General features: G+C 45.1%; 1 protein-coding gene across 1 annotated transcript in view; it reads right to left on the bottom strand.

Annotated features, from left to right (window-relative positions):
• Positions 1–18,490, bottom strand: part of LOC116848061 (RNA binding protein fox-1 homolog 2-like) — a gene marked incomplete at its 5' end in the record, with an annotated part of 462,314 nt that overhangs the window by 14,147 nt on the left and 429,677 nt on the right. Inside the window, 3 exons of the mRNA XM_032823807.1 lie at positions 8,706–8,732; positions 10,160–10,223; positions 15,007–15,160. Of these exons, the coding sequence (XP_032679698.1) occupies positions 8,706–8,732; positions 10,160–10,223; positions 15,007–15,160 (245 nt within the window). The remainder of the gene's footprint in view (positions 1–8,705; positions 8,733–10,159; positions 10,224–15,006; positions 15,161–18,490) is intronic.

Below are 18,490 nucleotides of genomic sequence, written 5' to 3'. Positions count from 1 at the left end.
AGAGAGAGAGAGGGGGGGGGGAGAGGGAGGGGGAGAGAGAGACGCGACTCGTGCGCGAATTAACGACGAATCGACAACGCGACAGGGAAGCGCGAATTTTTGGACAGGAAACTCTTTCGCTCATAACTCCGGACGAACGACAGCCGTGCATTATATCCGGGCGCACGAACGCGTCCAATAATTTTTGACGTCGCCGCAAATAACGCGGGGTTGTGCGATTCGCGAACGAGAGACAAAACGAGGAAGAGAGAGAGAGAGAGAGAGAGTGTGTGCGCGAATTGGCTGACCGGCTCGAGCGTATATCGAACGCGCGACGAAAACACGATTCAGTCGGCGCCAGGAACTTTCGGTCGGCGCGGTCAGGGAACGGGTTGTTATTCGACATTTCGCCCGCGAAAAAAGACGCCAACGGTTAGGGCAGGCTGAACGAGCGAGTTGCTGTTTTGTCGTCGGGGTTGAGGAAAACAGGACGACGTATTGCGAGCCGCGGCCGGGCGCCAGGTTGCTGCGGATCTTCTTGGCCGAAATCCCTCGATTTCGGCTGAAGTTTTCGAAAAACAGTCGCAAAGTCGCGGCGAATGCGGGAGACGCGCTGGGTATCGTGCCGACGACGATGACGACGAATTACGCAATCCTGTCGCACGAAATAACAGCGATCGTCCACTCGCTCGATGAGATATTGTCGAAAACAACGAGAGAGCGAGCGAGTGAAAGAGGATGAATGCGAGAGGGAGCGTGTGAGTAAAAGAGAGAAAGAGAGAGAGAGAGAGGGGGAGGAAGAAAGAGAGAGTGAGAGAGACGGTAATTCTCGCAATTCCTGCTCGCGAATCCAATTTCCGGGGGCGGCCAGCCGGAAGTGTCGAGAGATCGAGGCAAAAACTCGTTCTCGTCGTCGCGCTCGAGACCAGTGATTAGCTTTTTATCTCGCGATTGGGCAAACCGCAGTTACGTCTGATTCAGCATCCCGCTAAGGTCGACCCTGCCGCACTTTTTCTCCCTTCGCCACCCCCCGCGCGCACCACTAGCAGCACATCACCACCGCCGGTGCACCTACTCTCGGCTTTTCTTTCCGCCCACGTAAACCGACCTTGTTAAACGGCCGCGCACCGCGAAACCGCAGACTCGAGGTGGACTTGTTTACACTGCGGCTCAGGTGAAACGCCTAACGATTTACCTGAGCCGCTTAACCCTGACAGTGACGAAGAACAACGAGAAAGCGAGCGCGCGCGTCTCTCCTCTCGTTATTGCACCGTTGTCACTAAGCTCTATTTACAGTCACGGCGCGATGGTAACGCAAGAAAAATATTTACGATATTAGAAAACGTGAAGTGGAATACGCGCGAGAAAGTGGCCCGGTTTTAACGCGTCAATGTCCATAAAGTTTTGCCAACAGAAGCCAACAGAAGCTCACAAAAGCAAACACTGCGTCACATTCGAAATATTACTTCGTTGATTGATAGCGAGGAATTTTCGAATTTATTGATAGCGAGGAACATTAAACGAAATTTACTATTTTATTAACAAAAGCTTTCGTCAACAATGATTACTTTTTGAGCTACTTTTCGAGCTGCTTCTATATCAGAAAGTATCTCGCGTTAATGTATTTTGCGTGCCTACGTCTTTTACTTTTAAATAATCTGAGGATGGAGTAATTATGAATGATCGACCGTTGGGTATTCCTGCTTTGCTTTATCGTCGCTTGCTCGGCTTCCTCGACTTCTCTTTACATACACACCGTTATTACTATTGAGATGTAGACGAGCGAAGTATAAGAGCCTCAATACTCGTCGCGTCGTTCTCTTTGAAAACGTCAAGCACCCCGTAAATAACTAAAAGGCAGGAACATCCGTTTCCAATTACGGTATACAAGCACACGAATTGCGTATATATCAGTCGCTGATTAAAACTTAGTCGCCGCTCGACAGGCCCCTCAATTAAACCGACGAAAAGACTTGGAAATATTTCACGAATAGGCTATTCAATACCCCGACTTCTTCTCCTTCCCCTTCTTTCTCTTACCGGAAAAGGAAGCGCGGCTTCCTCCTAAGCCGTTGCAACCGAACGAACGAACTAATTATCGGACCAAAGTTAAACAAGCCGAACATCTTAACCCTACCGCGAACTTGCTGCAATTATCAAAGTTTTGTACACAGGCTTCTTAATGCTCCCCCCCTCCCGCTCCGTTGTTCATGTTTGATTACATTGTACATGGGAACATCCCGTCTGCACAACGAACGCGACGAGCATTTCTTTTCTAATGTGAACGACTGATGCAAAACCGCGACCACCGCAAAAATCGCGTATATTTTTGCCGAAGTATATACGTTGGGAGAAAAAATATTTAAGAAACAGAAATATTTATTCGGTAGGTATTAATAACGTGTGTTTACTTATACCAATATGAAATATTTTTTTAAGTAGGAAAATATGCATTTATGTATTTATGTGTCTGACAAATATTGACCCGCCCGTCGTGTGCAGATATAGAGAAGATTGAATACATCATCTCTTTACGATTTCACAAACAACTACGTGAAACTTTCAGTTATTAACTAAAATCGGTGTATTATTGCGCATAATCATGCACTAATCTTCTTTAATTGATAACTAAAAATCTACGTCATTTGCAAAATAGTAGAAGGATTTTGTGTTCAGTCAGGGGAGTTTTACTTGCACGCAACAGAAATGTGTCAATTATTGTCAGATATTCTATATAAAGGACACATTTTTTTGAAACCTCAGCTCAGAAAAGCAATTGTTGATCAAACACACAAGAGAATCTGAATTCAAATAAACATATTGTCAATGCGCACCGAGAATAGGCATTTCTTACTTTTTAATATTTTCTCTCCCAGTGTATTTTCGACCCGTGCACTGCATTGCGAGCCGATTCAAACGCGCGACACGCGCTCAACATCCTCGGTCGAGGTACGACGCTGTCGCGAGGATGTAACAGCCGGGATGAACCCGTCAGCCGTTTAAATGACGAGCATGCCTCAACGACGTTGATTTATGACGTTTCTCACAAAGTCGGCAAAGTTGGCAGTTTGGCAGACTACTGCTGCTGCTGCTCAGGCGATGGTTCGTAAATTCCCGGTACGAATGAAGAGCAGCTTTCCTTCGTCTTTCGAACGACACGGGTGATGGCGGCGGTGGCTGCGAGGGTTTTGCCGACTGGCCGTCGAATTCGCAGATTGGGCCTCTGTCCAAATTAGCCGCGAAAATTCCGCGCGATTCTCGGCACGCGCGCCTACACACAATTTATGGCCCGGCCTCTCTCTTTGCGCCCGGCCTCTCTCCGCTTCCGCGTTTAAAGACACTACTCACGCTTCCCGATAACGAGTTTTTCCCGTCCTTCCTCTTCCGCACGAGTATACGCCGCCAGTTAACGTCTCGTTAATCTCCGCTGAATATTATTTACGTATCGGATTCTCGAGCCGTCGAGCGCGTTTTTCGCGCCACCCAGCGAGAGAGAAAGAGAGATACGGGAGTGATTTATTAAACACTCGTGCCCGCGCGATAAACGACTTTACAGCCACGATGTAAGACTAATAGGCGAGTCGCGGTTTGTTCATAATATTTTCCTGAATTTTCACTTCGATGGAGACCAGAAATTCGCTCATTCGCGCGCGTGCCGCGAAATGAAAGTGTATAACGATTTGATATTACATCTAAAAAAGATATAATCTTATTTTTGGCGGATATCCTTTTATATTATAGCCTCAAGAAGATTCTTCTGAAACTAAAAGGGGAATATTCTCACATCCAATAAAAGCATTTCAAGATGCTATTTCTCGTAATTCTATATTCCAAGCGAAAACTTTTACCGAACGAGTATTCCTCTTCTGAGCTATTTTTTAACATGAAATATATTTTTGAATAAAGTGAGCTATCTTTTAATTGATCGAAAATCTACTGGATATTATTCTAACTTTTTTCTCTACTCTTGAATCTCTTGGAGAGGAAAGTGTGTGCCTCAAGCAGAATGCTCTCTTATCACAAGAAATTTCTATTAAGAAAACATAGCTTGTAGATAAAAGATGAAATTGTCCTGACATTAAGAATATAGCGTTTAGAGTATTTCCTTTTTAGTTTTAGAAGAATCCTCAAGGAGCCATATATAAGGCAGTTCTGCTAATTACATTTTGTTGAATGTATATAATTATCATATAATATTGTTAATTAATGTCTCTTATCACAAGAAATTTCTATTAAGAAAACATAGCTTGTAGATAAAAGATGAAATTGTCCTGACATTAAGAATATAGCGTTTAGAGTATTTCCTTTTTAGTTTTAGAAGAATCCTCAAGGAGCCATATATAAGGCAGTTCTGCTAATTACATTTTGTTGAATGTATATAATTATCATATAATATTGTTAATTAATGTCTCTTATCACAAGAAATTTCTATTAAGAAAACATAGCTTGTAGATAAAAGATGAAATTGTCCTGACATTAAGAATATAGCGTTTAGAGTATTTCCTTTTTAGTTTTAGAAGAATCCTCAAGGAGCCATATATAAGGCAGTTCTGCTAATTACATTTTGTTGAATGTATATAATTATCATATAATATTGTTAATTAATGTCGCTATGTATATAATATCAAATCGTTGTCCATTTTCTTGTTGACTCTTCGAATCGCGTGATTTCTTCTCAGCGACACGCTTTGATACGCGCCCACGACACTCGCAATAAATTTTCACACCGGCAGTCGTGAAAATTCTCGGAGCGACGTACTTTGACGCACCGACGCTCATAATAAAGCACTCGCGCAATAACGTCCCAATGTCGTAAGACTCTCGAAACGAGTGCCAGCGGCGCTCTCGTAAGGCGGTTACTACTCTCGTCCGACAAATAGTCATCGCTCGCTAATTCACAACCGCGAGAAGGTTTTTACCTTCGTTTCCGCCGTCCCGTATTTACGATGTCGCGTATGTCACCGGTCTGATTTGGAGACATATTTTTGGCGCGAGTACATCTCTTCGTTTGAGACGTTTGAGACGTGAGACAACGCAGATTGCTTGGTAAGACTGAATCGTCCGTGTTTCTCTCGGTCCCTTTCTCTCTTTCTCAACTGAGTGAAGTAGATTTTAGAGCACGAAATCATTAAAGCTCATTCCTCCCCTTGAAATCGCGATGTTTATACCGACGTGGGAAATTGACGTGCCAACGTACTACGTATCTGTGCCACGAAAGACAGTGAAATGTCCATTTCGTCGATTTTTCAATTGCAGAAGTTTCAGTATTCACAGGTATCTCGAGATCTAAGGATTCGCCGAATTTAACTGTTAACTTTGTTTCTCAATCGCCAAAATAATAAACCGATGCTCTTGATCATAACATACTTCATCTGTTTTACGCATTTTTTGATTGAAAATCCCTTTTGACGAAAAGAACGCAGTCAGGAGAAATGAGAATCATAAGCAAACAGATAACATCTCACACAGATGCATACGATAGTTGACAATAAAAGCGGAATACTTAAACACCATATAAAATTATAGAAAATACCCAAAAAAATGTCAGACTTTTGTAACTGAAAACCGACCAAGTGGACATTGGTCTTCCAACATTTAAACATCCCACACGTCATATAATCGCGTGTAGTTCTGCAAGAAACGCGAGTTCTTGCCGGGATTCTTAGCGTAACGTGCGGCCAAGCGTTTCAGTTTGCCGATATATTCGTGATGAACTTGCTACGAATTATCTTTACCGTGGCGGTGTGCCTAATCAGACTACGCGTAACCACATCAAGATCACCAATCTACCAATCTACCTTGCGTCAGCTCGCTAATCACACGGAACCTGCCTACTGTCCGCATAATACAAAGCTCCCTCAAATAAGGTCGAGTAGAGGCACTCCATACGACACTCAGTTTGCGTGCACTCATCACAACGTTCGCTACACTCTCTCCTCTCTCTCTCTTTCTCTCTTTTATACGTAGCCTCCTACGACGGACTCTCTAAGTCGGTGCGACGCATGCTCTAAGTTTTGGTAGGAGGAAATAAACGACAACGCATGCTGTCTCACGCTAATACCCATCGAGAACAGGGGAGGAAGAAAAGAAAATGCGCGACACGGTCGCAGGGGAAGCTGGACGGCTCTCCTTCGCGACCGGCTGAAATTCTCTTCTACAGCTTCCCTACTGAAACGAACCCTTTCCTTCGAGGCAAAGCTGCAGTTTGAGACTTTCATGGAGCTGGATGGGACGGATCGTTAGCGAGAGAGGGTTGTGAACACATGTAACTAAACAGTCTCGCCGAGAGATCAGCGAGGCACTTCAATATTGCGAACGAACGGAAACGTGAAAAGAATAGAGAGAAAGAGTGAGAAAGAGTGTGTGTGAGAGAGAGAGAGAGATATATATATATATATAACGAGAACAGACAAAATGAACGATAATAAGAAGAAAGAAGAGAGAGAAATATATGTATAAATATATATAATATATATGTATATATATATATGAAACAGACGGATACGAGAAGAACGGGCGGACCCTTAATTCCTACCTCCAGGGCGGGCGCTTTAGCCTGAAACACAAACGGCAAACCTGAAAAGAAATTCCGGTAGGATCCCGGCGGAGGAAACTCGATCTCGAGTTCTACGCGGGAGGGACTTCGAGTCCTCGTTAAAAGCGAGCTAACTCCGTTTCCCGACACTTCCGGGCGTGAGAGCACGCGAAAATCCGTTCTCTCGCGCGATATCGTCACGCGTATTAACGCATTATTCAGCCCGCAATAGCGCTACTTCGCCTTCGTCCTCGGGATTATTACGGTCGTCGGGTCGCCTGTCGAATCGTTTCTTTGAGTGGTCATGAGACAGGGAGAGAGGAAAATGTAGTGGTGCAACGAAAGCGGGACGAAGGGAGGACGGGAATGAAGTGGTGCGCGATGATGAGATGCGCTCAGGCAGCACAAGATGCAACAAGATGCCACGCGATTGATATGATCTTTTTTTCTGCACCAATTAATGAAGAGATGAAACGCGAGTTCCGTTCTGAAATTCCCCTCTCACGGAGAAAACATTGGGATTATCACTCGACTAAATATGATTTCCGCGACAAAATGTCAAAGTTACTTTTTGCCCATGCATACAAGAGGATTGTCGAAGCCATAGTATTCTGAAAGTGGTACACTGGCCCTCTTTGTTGCCTATCCATACGCGTTTGAGTCGAATTCTCAGTGTTGTACGGCACAGACAAATTCTACGGATCTCTCAACCATAATATTTTGTTCCGTAGATAACAACAAAGATATTCAACATTCTTTCGTTTAAGAGACGACGATATATGAGGATATACTAATTAAACATTGAGGTAAAAGTAGCAATGTGCCTAATTCTGGACATTTTTATTATTTTGGTCTTTATAAATACGAATATTTAAAATTTTAATATATAAAAAATATAAAAAATGGAAATTGTTTATTTGTATGTTCCCTATAAACTTCTAAATCCTTTGATCGGTCTGGACCAAATGTTGTATAGTTACTCTCTATGATTTTGCGAAAAATGTAGGTTACTACGAAATCTACAGGCCAGCTCCGGATTTCATTCTCTTAACACTGATAACCCGGACAATGTTGAGTAATTTAAGCTAGTAAATACACACACACACATATTCTACATTGAGAATTTAGGTATGTTCGTATTTAAAGACCAAATACAATAAGAATGTCCAGGATTGGACACGTGTCCGAGATTTGACACTTTTACCTTGCGTAATCATAAGAATTGTGGCTATGAAATCTGTATAGATGGGCGCACAACAATGACAATTTTTTGTGCGATATTTATTCAACTTGAATACTTACTTTCATGTAAGTCTTTTTCTAAACATAAAGGATTGCATCGATCGTAACAGTTTTCTCCGTGTCAGAAAATTACGTGTTAACAAGACCGTTCGTTATACGCGACGACGCGACACACGAATCGCTCAACTGAAAGGGATGACTCCAAAAATCCACATTGTTTCTTTTTACTTTTCGAGATTCCGTTCGCGAAGTTCCGTTGATTGACGTTGAACGCGCGGGTCTGTATAATTTCAAATGTAACTCGAACAGAATCTTCTCCCGAGACGATTCTCTCTCACGTCGACTGCGGGATGACTTCTTTCGTTGAACGCGTTGATCGGGGCTGAGAGAATTCGAAGCACTGTTCGTGGTAGTCAACAATGGTGTATACACGGCGCGACTCTGTAGTCATTTGAAACTCGACGCTCGCTTTTCGATGAGAAATTGGTTTCGAAGGAGACCGTTGGAACGGGCACGAATGTAAAATCTATTCACGCGCGAATTGGTGCCGGGGAGACGCATGATCGAGGCAGGGAATAATCATCTCGACGACTGGCAGAGAGTCCGTCGCGCGTGTACTCCCTTTTCTATCAGCCGTGACGTCGGGATGCATCGGGATTTTTGTGCGAATGAAACGACAGAGTGAATGAACAAGAGAAGAGAGAAAGAGCGAGAGAGAAGAGTGAAAGATAGAGAAAAAAAGGGAGAGGCAGGCGAGAAATGAGATACAATGAGAACGGCGAACGATCGGAACAATGTAGAACGAGATAGGGAATGGCGTAATTGTTATCGGTTTCTCCCGGCGTTCTCTCTTTCGTATGGGTGTGTGTGTGTGTGTGTGTGTGTGTGTGTGTGTGTGTAAGTAAGTCCATGTATGTGTGTGCAAGCCTGGAAAAATGTGTCAACTAACGTCAGCTGTTGCTTGAGGCCATTCCAGCTAAACGGGTCCACCAAAAGTTACGGACTTTAGTCAAAATCTCTGCGCTCACACTCGTATATATCGTCTTACAAACATACTGCGCCGTATTCCGTTTCCGGTGCACGTGCGAACGAGCCGAGAGAATCCCAATCGAGAACTTTTGCATATTTCGGTCTGGTGAAAAAATTCATTATCACGAATCCTCTCAGATTTTCCTAACGTGCGCAGAGAGAGATAGAAAGAGAGAAGAATCTCTTTCGTCATCTTTGAATATAATTTTAATGACAGAGATTTTTTGTCTGATATCTGTTAAAAGATCTGCCATTACAATTAAATTTCCAGGGCAAATATTCAAATTCGCGAACTTTGAATGAATAATCGTTTTATAATTGACATCAAAATGATTTTAATGGAAGTTAAAAATCTCCAGTGAGATAAACATATCTAACATTTGTATGTATTTATTCGGGGTGACAATACTATAATGACAAAAGTTACTTAAATTTAAATTTAAATAGAACGAAAAATTGCTTTCATGAAAAAGGTTTTAAGGTCGCATTCCAAAATGCAAATTTTTAAGAAAATTCCGAAAAATTCAGAAAATCTGTAGTTTACGTTACATATACTACGAATTTTCAGTGAAATTTTTCCTCAAAAAGGACGCTTTTTGGAACGCAACTTAAAAAATTGTATTCTCGTTTGAAAAATATTTTATATTAGTGTAAGTAAAATACGTATTAGTATTCACCGAATTATCATCTTTTTTACTTCTTGGATTCTTTCTCTCTCAATGCAGTTGATATTAGGAGCAGGAAGTCCTAAAGTTCCTTTGGTTAGAGTTAGCACGAAGCGCGATGATTCCTGATTGGTTCGTAATCCGGCCGCCATTTCAGGGATGACGTGAGACGTGGGAGTGAGAGGCAAGCACTCACTCACTCACTACTTCCCTACAAATGGTGGCCGATGTTCTAGCTCTCACCTGAAGAGCTCTAGAAAGTCCCATTTCGAATCAACAAAGGAAGGAGCATTCGTGGATGAATCAAAGAGATCTACCGACACGGAAATGTCACCGAATCGCGCAACACCCGAGAGCTCGCGCACGTATCGGCTCTATCGCGACAGTTCGATTAATTAGCTCCGGCCGGCGATGGCTGTCTGTGCAGAGCAACATAATGAAAACACGTCAGCGTCCGTGACGCTTTATTTTCCGATTAACGGTCGATTATCAATCGCGCGACGATCGATTTTCGCGTCTCGGTCGGCCGGGCGTTTCCACGCGTCCTGCTGCACGTATTCCTCGATTTCGAATTAAAAACTCGTATTCTCCGCTTATTCTCAGTCGAGAAACGCACGACTCTCGACGATAGCGCCGTGGCTCCGCCGTCGTGCACCGGATGCGCGGAACAATATTCGCGGATTGTGCAAAAAATCGACAGATATCTCACCTGTAACCTGTAGTTGGAGTCCTGCGTAGCTGCGTGCGCTGCGAGGAAGGGATCATAGTAGACACTGCAAAAGAAAAATCACAAGTGAGTACGGACAACGTGTCCGTCGTTTGCGCAAGCTTGCCTGCGGACCGGCGTCATCGAATTTCGAATTTTTTTCGCGATTGTGTCCAGTGGGAAAGAAGAAAAAGAATAAAAAAAAAATACCCGACGCGTCTCTCATTTTCACATCTTGCATTTTTCAAAATAACGAGTCTCGTAAATTCAACGATTGTATTATTCGATGTGAAAGACATTTACACTGACCACGATTTGCTCGAACGAGAATGCTGTTATTTGTCGCGTTCGGACTGGACTTTTCATTTTTTCGACTCAATAATGCACAGCGTAACGTTCGCTCGTACCCGACGGACGTCGCGTATTAAATATCGCGTTCGAGATGAAATTGAAAATTCGCTGCTTCCGGCAGCGCAACAATCGCGCGCACTCTGCCGGATAACGTGATAAACTTTACTCTCTTCGCAGCTATGTATCTATATATATATATATATATATATATATATATATATATATATATATATATATATATATATACCCACACACACATATATAACGCGCGAACGAAGTTTGTTTTATGCGCGAAGACCATGAATTATGTTCGGCGTGGACGGTGGACGGAGGAGGAGGAGAGGGGATAGAAGGGGGGAGAGAGAGGTGAAGGGCAAAAAGTTGATTGCTTTATATTGCATCTGCTCGGAGGAGTATTCGCAATGGAATTAGTTTTATGAGTAGCCTGCTCCCATTTATTACTTTGCTCGTTGAAGATCGTTGTTGAAAGTCTATTTAACTTGGGCAAGTAATAATTTTGTTGTAGAAGAAAGACCGGACGAAAAACTCGCTCGCTCGCTCGCTCCGCGAGAATTCACGCGCGTCCATTTTAATTACACGTCCGCAGGAATGGATAAAGTTTAACCGTCGAGGTATCGTGTATTGATTAATCGAAATTATAACAACAACAGCAATAATAACACGTGCGCGCGTAAATCGAGAATAAAACGACGCTTCTACTTTCGCGTAGTCGTCGGACGGCGTAAATAGTTTACACTTACAAACGGAATGACGCACACGCGAGCGTCGAATTAAAATGCATAACGCGACACATAAAACGTATGCAGATATTGGATCTGACAAATCCGATTTCGCGCGCGCCTGCATCGATGTAACAGGCCTCGAAAATTGATTTTCGTTCGTATTCAAATTTTTCATTCCCCGCCGACGTCGCGTCTCCTCGATTCCGAAACGTTAAAACGAACGATTGATGCGGTTCGACGCGAACGCGTGCGCTTCTAAAAATTCGCGATAGCGAAAAAATTAAAAAAAATACGGGGCGAGGAGAGGAAAAGAGCAGTAGAGAGGCGGAAAATGATAGGAATACAGATCCCGCGGCGATTTTTGCACCCGACGGGAGGGAAACGAACTGAGGAAGGAGGGAAGAGGAGAGAAGAAGAGCGAAAAAAAGAAAAAGAGACAATCGCGTTATCGCGGCGCGATAATCCGCGGCCCGCCGCCGTCCAATCACGCCCGAATCTCTAATCAGTCAAAGTGCAGTCGGTTATTTCCCGAGTCGAGCGGTTTCCCCCGGTTTTGTTCTCTTCTTCCGACTTCTAGGGAACTGGGGGCGAGGGAGGCGGGCAGGGCAGGGGAGTAATCGAGCGTCCCTCGTTTTTCCGCTCGTCTCGTCCTAAGTTTTCCCCGCGGCGGGGAAGTGGACGAGCAGGCGCGCGCGCGCGCCGCGGGGCTCTCTCGCAAATTATAATCCGCATTGTGTGCAAGCGCAGTCAGATCGAGCTGCGGAGGGCTGGCGCGCGCAGGGACGTCGATGGGAGCGAGGGGGGGGGGAGAGGAAAGAAGGGTGAGATGAGGAGGGGAAGGAAACGAGGGGTTCACTGGACGTCGTGCAGATGCAGTGAGACTGACAGGCAAAGCCTTAAATGCCGAGCGGCGCGTGCAACGCGTTGCAGCGAGTAATTTGGGCGTTTCGGCGTGCGCCACACGATATATCGGCCCCGATACGGTATTGGGGTTTGCGCGCGCGATGGTGGTGCTCTTCGACGAGCGCGCGATGGACGACGAACTGACACGTGAATGGGAATGCAATCCTCGATTGACATTGCCCGCACTCATTTGTATTACAGTTTCAATGGCCTATATCGCGAGCCGGCGCAGGCCGTCACGGTTGTTTACGCGCCGGGGGTTGATTAACTCGAGTGCTCGCGTCCGGTCAATGCAGCCCCGCCGCCGCCGCCGGTTTTTTCCCGCTGGGAATTTTGTTCGTAAGAACCGCCGCGATACGGCTCGATCTCGCATATCGTCGAGCTTTCTTATGTTTTTTTCTTTCTTTCTTTTTTGCTTTTAAATTTAATATTAAACCATTTCTACGCCAGGTGGAGTCTCAATAAATTAAAATGGCAGATTTCCACAATACGGAGACAGTTCTGTCTGCTTGTTTATGTAAATAAGACTTTAGGGAAGCGATCTTGGCAAAACAGTTTTTCTGTGGCAGATGGAACAATTTTTCTTTATGATCTTAGTCAAAATTTTGGAAAGTTCTAATATGTAAAGCATTAGATGTCATACATTATGTTCACTCTTGTATACAATAATATAATCGCGGAAACAAAAATGTTACGCAAGTTAACATAATTTGTTATCGAAGAATATCGTTTAAGGTGAAATTAAAGTTGGAAAATGTGTGGGAGCTAATCTGACTCCATGTGGCGTAGCGAAGGTTAAACACGCGGGTTACCGGTGGGTAATTCGAATACTCGCTTGCGAATCAGAGGCCAATGACGATCGCAAGAAAATCCCAGCGCGATCCGCAGGCTTAATTACCGCCGACTGAACGAACGAACGAACGAATGAACGAACGAACTCGGAAACGACGACACGACACACTTTAATCCGCGCTCGTTAAACGACGAAACTTAATCGTCGCCGAGGGCGCGGAAAAAAGCGGTGGCATGTAAATCTCGCGCTAATGACATAACCACCGATCGTTAAGAGGGGAGAAAAAGGTTTTGCCGCGAAGAAAAAGTCTCTCGAAACTTCAACGACGCACGCGGTCACGTGGCCTCCCTTGTCTACTCTCCTTCTCCTCAGCCCCTTTCCTCCAGCGACCCGTGTAAATTAATTATCGTCGTTATAATATACACGTTGCCTACGTCGTCCACCAACGAACCACCATCGTCACCACTCCCGTGGGAGTTTAACGTCGCGTCTGCGGGAGAGAACGCAGATTGCCGAGACGCGCGCTCCTCAGTTACTCGCTGCAAGCGTAATTTTTCGAAGATGAAAGAAGAGGGAGGAACATACACACGCGCGCACACACACACGCACACACACACACACAGACACACACACACACGACAGACAAAATAGACAAAGGTGTACACGCACATCCATACAACGCACGAACACAAGACAACAAGCATCAGGCGGTAGATTATTGCAAGGTGAAATTATTTACACGTTCACAGAATTACATAATAAAGTGATTTACCCGAGCTTGAGCCTGCGAAGGTATTCTGCACTGCGTCCGCGCGATTATTTATTCGACGCGACTCGTCGTTTATTTATTCGTAAGGGTCGGACTGTTACGGATTATACTCGTGACGCGACGAAAATGTTCTTCCACACGCGAGATTGACTGGCGAATCGAGTACACGCGCGGCTGCAATTATCGCGGGCATGGGATGTGTATTTTCGGCGATTTCTGATAATTACAATAATTAAATCGCGATTATCGCATATCGGTGAATGAGGTAGTTTGCAATTTAATCGAAATTCAAGATACCGCCGAACGTACATGCATACGATTTCATTTAATTCGAGTCTCAACTGTCCCCGCGAGATATAATATTAATAAAACGTAATCGAGCTCGACACGCATTGGAGTTGCCCGGGTACTCTGTCGACGGCAAAAATTATCTGAAAACACGCGACATCCGACGCTTTCGGCACATGCCAACAGAGTGAAAGAAGTCGAAAATTGTCGCGATCTGCTCTCTATGTTTCTTGGAGAGGGATCAGAACGAGTGAAAAGCGGCTCGAATTGAATTTTCACTCGAAGCAATGCGGTGAAAATATCACAAGAGCGAATGTTTCACTCAGGCTCAGAGTGGATTCTGATTCCGTATGAGCGAATGCTTCAGTCGATTAGAGTGAACATATTCCTGCGACAATGGAATATAGTTGCAATTCTTGGTCAATGCACAAAAGCACTTGCAATTCTAACCGAATAGAAAAACAGCGCAAACGAGCTGCATTATGTATCTAGCATCTTTCCAAAAAAAAAAAAAAAAAAACATTTTGAGAAGTAATTTTTATATATTTATAACCAATTACTGCGCGTCAGTAGTGGCTTCCGACAACTTGGAGCCTCGCGTCTTCATTCGATAAAAAGATGTGCAAACCGATGTGCAATCGACTATACTATCAAATTCGCTCTTCAATTTCACGTGAAAATATTCACTCGACGATTCAGAGTGGAGAGTTCACGCTCTATCCGAATGAAAGATCACTCGAATTCGAGCGACTCGCCAATCACACTCCACTTTCCGAGTGAAATTTCGCTCCAAGAAGCTTAGAGAGCAGAGCAGAGCGACGGACGAGACGAGACGCGGCGATGAGAGTCAAAAGCGCGAGATTCAAAGTGGCTCAATATCCGCCCGAGGAGGTGGCGGACGCGACGAGCGTCCGCCGTAATTCGCGCGCAGTGCGGAGTACCTTGGACGTCGTTCCGGGTTAAAATTGACCCCGGGACCGGGCTCAGCCGGGCCGATACTTACGCGGGTGCGAAGGGGTGCAGGGCAGTGGCTGCAGCTGCAGCTGCCAGCGGCCCCGGGTTCCTGGCCAGAGCTAATGCGGCTGCACCCGTTCCAGGGAAGGCTGCCCTCGTTGCTCCGACTCTACGTTGAATGGCGACTCCTCGTAGGGCCGCGGCTGTAACACACACGCGTACGCGCGCACATGCTATAATTATACACGTCGCCTACCTTGGGGACCACGTAGCTTGTATTATCGGTGGCCGCGTGTATCACAGGCCGCCGGTCGTTGCTGCTCCTCGAGGAACTGCGGCGCACGTCGACAGCCGACGAGACGAGGTTCGCGTTTGAGAGAGCCGATCCCCGTTAATAAATTTCAGGTCGCGCTACGTTCTCTGTAGCGCGCGCCACTTGACGAGCGTTCGTTTCAATTAGCCGTCGGGTAACCGAACTCACAGGGCGAAGAATTTCTAGAGCCCGGAGGAGGCTTTGCTTCCTCTAACGAGTCAGCGCGCTCGCTAAATTCGTTGTGCGGAATTTTCTCCTTTTTTGTCTCGTGCATTGACAGAAAAAATATCTAAGAAACTCTACTTGTCTGCTGGATACTAGTAGTACGTTTATCTGTACACTACCCTGAAAAAAGGGTTTTGTTGTCGAGACGAAAATTCGGTTTACACTGTATCGTAACTTTGGCTAGTAAATGATTGAAATCGAGCATATGGGCGCACGAGTTGGCCCATAATTAAGAGCTGGCAGGAGTGCTCTTGTGGAGACCCCGGAACTACTAACCCAGGATACATATTTTATAGTGTGGCTTTCTTACTCTACATTACTGGGCAACTGAATCTGTTTACCAGGGCAAGACGGTTACGTTGCTGCATGTTTGTATTTTGGTTATTACAAAGCAAAATATATGGTTAACAGACTCCTAGCGGGCATTAACGCATAGATAAAGGCTATTTGCATAGTCAGCCACAACAATTAGTTGTCTGAGAAGTTATAGCTCTGAAATTCTGAAAGGGTATATATAATTTGGTCAAAGTAGGATCAAAACCGAATATCTCTGGAGATTGCAACCAAAAAATTGCCATTACGTGTGTGTTTTGCTTTTGTTAGTGATACATTTACCTGACACAAATAAGAAATATGTAATGCCAACCAAATCGTACGTACCAAATATTTTAAATAAAATAATTTTTTCAGTGTGACGTAAGATAAGGGAAACCTTAGTTTTTCGTGGAAACAATTATTTGTTCTATCCAAATGAAAGATTTTAAGCAACTATGTTATTAGCATCCAACGAAGAAATATTTTTTATTTCTTAGATATTCTTTCTCTTTCAGTGTGGGGGCATCGCAGTTCTCGTCGTGCTGAAACTTCCACAACTGACCTCGCCGACGAATGCGAAATCGATTTTTCCTTGGCGAGGTGTCGCTGCTTATTATCATTACTTTTTAATCAAGCAGATTGGATATGTTATTCCTCGTGTCCAAAAAATCTTTGAATGCCTACAATAGAGTATTCTTACAATATAAAATTCACGATCATAATTATTTAAAAATTCGGTTATATTCTTGCTTACTTATTTTTCTCAACAGAGCAATTAAGAGTCTCGTTGAATTTCTCTTTCTGCTTCACTTTTCATCGACTTCTTACCATGGAAAAATCGAATCGAAATTTGTCGAGGAATCTGTCACGAAGATTTCGCACGTCGGGACGTGACACACATACACACACATACTATATAGCGGTGGCTACGAGAAAGAAAAGGATAAACGGTCGTACTTGACATATCGCGGCTGCAATGACAGATTCCCAGCGACGCGTCTATCGCATGGACGACGCAAAAACAAGCACGATCCCCCGACAAACATATCCGCCCGCTCCAGGGGGGCAGGGGCGGGCGACGTGTGTCCGATGTGAGAAAACGGCGGGGCGGCGTGAGCAGGAAATTTTGCTCTTCCTACCAAAGATTGACTTTGGGAAATTGCGGCCGAGAAGTAAATACGGGCGCGGAAAACAGGAGGAGGCTCGAGCAACAGAAAGAGATAGAGATAGAGAGAGAGAGAGAGAGAGAAAGAGAGAGAGAGAGAGAGAGAGATTGAAAGAGTGCAGCAGTAGACTTCGCAAAACTGAAAATAGAGAAGTGTCGCCTTCTGCCCCGCCTGCGGTTGACATTCGTAAGTGGCCCAAGGCGAATGAAACGACAACTACAACTTCAGTAAACGAAGCTCATCCCACGAGAGAGTACACACACTTTCTCTCTTTCTTTCCCTTTCTTTCTTCTTTCGTCTTTCTCTGCATCTTTTTCTCGCTTACGTCGATCAATTTTGTCGACTGTAATCCGCTCGCAATGGACCATCATCATCACAATTTGGGCCGTTCGAGGCGACACTCGGCGAATGGCATAAATGGAGAAGTGATCTTCGCACGCTGAGGAGTCACGCGAATTGAGCGATTCGGGACTCTCTGGTAGCCTTGAAAAGCGGAAGTCGCGCGACCCTGCGTCGGTCACGTTCAGCCGAGTGAAAATCGAGGACCCGATGAAATGGAGGAAACGAGAACGAGAGGGTGGAGGAAACGGGAACTCGACGGAGAGGATGTCGACGTTCGTCGACGAAACGTCCGCGAGATGATCTGCCGCTGGTCGTTTTTCGGTCGGCCCGAGGGAGGTTTCCGGGGCAAATTCTCACCGACGCAATCGGGAAGCTGACGACGTGGAAGTTGATCCTTCCGGTGCGGGGGCAACGGTCGTATGATCGACGTGGAAAGACGGCCGTGAGGAAAGCGCGAGCTTCCGGAAGCTGACGATGCACAAGCACCATCACCACCGGGCTTCCTTCTTGGCCGACAATGCAGCTCGCATTCGCCGAGCGAGCTTGGCTCGGTGAATTTCGATGAGATCGCGGAGCATCGGCCGATTTATGTTTTAGAAACGAAGCGGGAAACAATCGGGCGTCCGTTACTCCCGCGGATCGCGAAACCATGAAAAATCGCGTCCGCGGGAACGGCGAAGCGCGGGAAGAACAACGTCGATCGATCGGGGATAAATGAAATTCTATTCGAAACCGTCGGCTACCTTCCTCTCTTTTTCTCTCACTCTTTCACCTCTCTTTCTCTCTGTAGTGAATCGTGGACCGTCGTCGGGAAATAATTTGGATTCCCGCGGTCACGGTAATATCAAAACGACGACAACGACGTCTTCGTCGTCGTCGTCGGGGCGCGATCGTCACCCTGTCGAGATGGTGGCGGGTGATTTATGGAGCCGCACAGCGACAGATTATATTTCCGAAATATTTCTTCAGTTGTATCTTCACGTTGATAGATGACACACGACCGGAAGGGCGAAAGTAAGGCAACCCTTGATGGATAGATATTGACTTTAATGAATAGCCGTTGTACCGACCGGAGATGACAAATAGCGTCGAGTTATCAACAGATCGGAAGAAAGAAAGAAAATAAAAGATGAGAGAGAGAGAGAGAGAGAGAGAGAGAGAGAGAGAGAGAG

This window comes from Odontomachus brunneus, unplaced genomic scaffold (genome assembly GCF_010583005.1).
Source record: "Odontomachus brunneus isolate Ranch 3 - 2012 unplaced genomic scaffold, Obru_v1 Obru_scaffold_088, whole genome shotgun sequence".
NCBI lineage: Eukaryota > Metazoa > Arthropoda > Insecta > Hymenoptera > Formicidae > Odontomachus > Odontomachus brunneus.
This window is presented reverse-complemented; position numbering and strand designations above follow the sequence as displayed.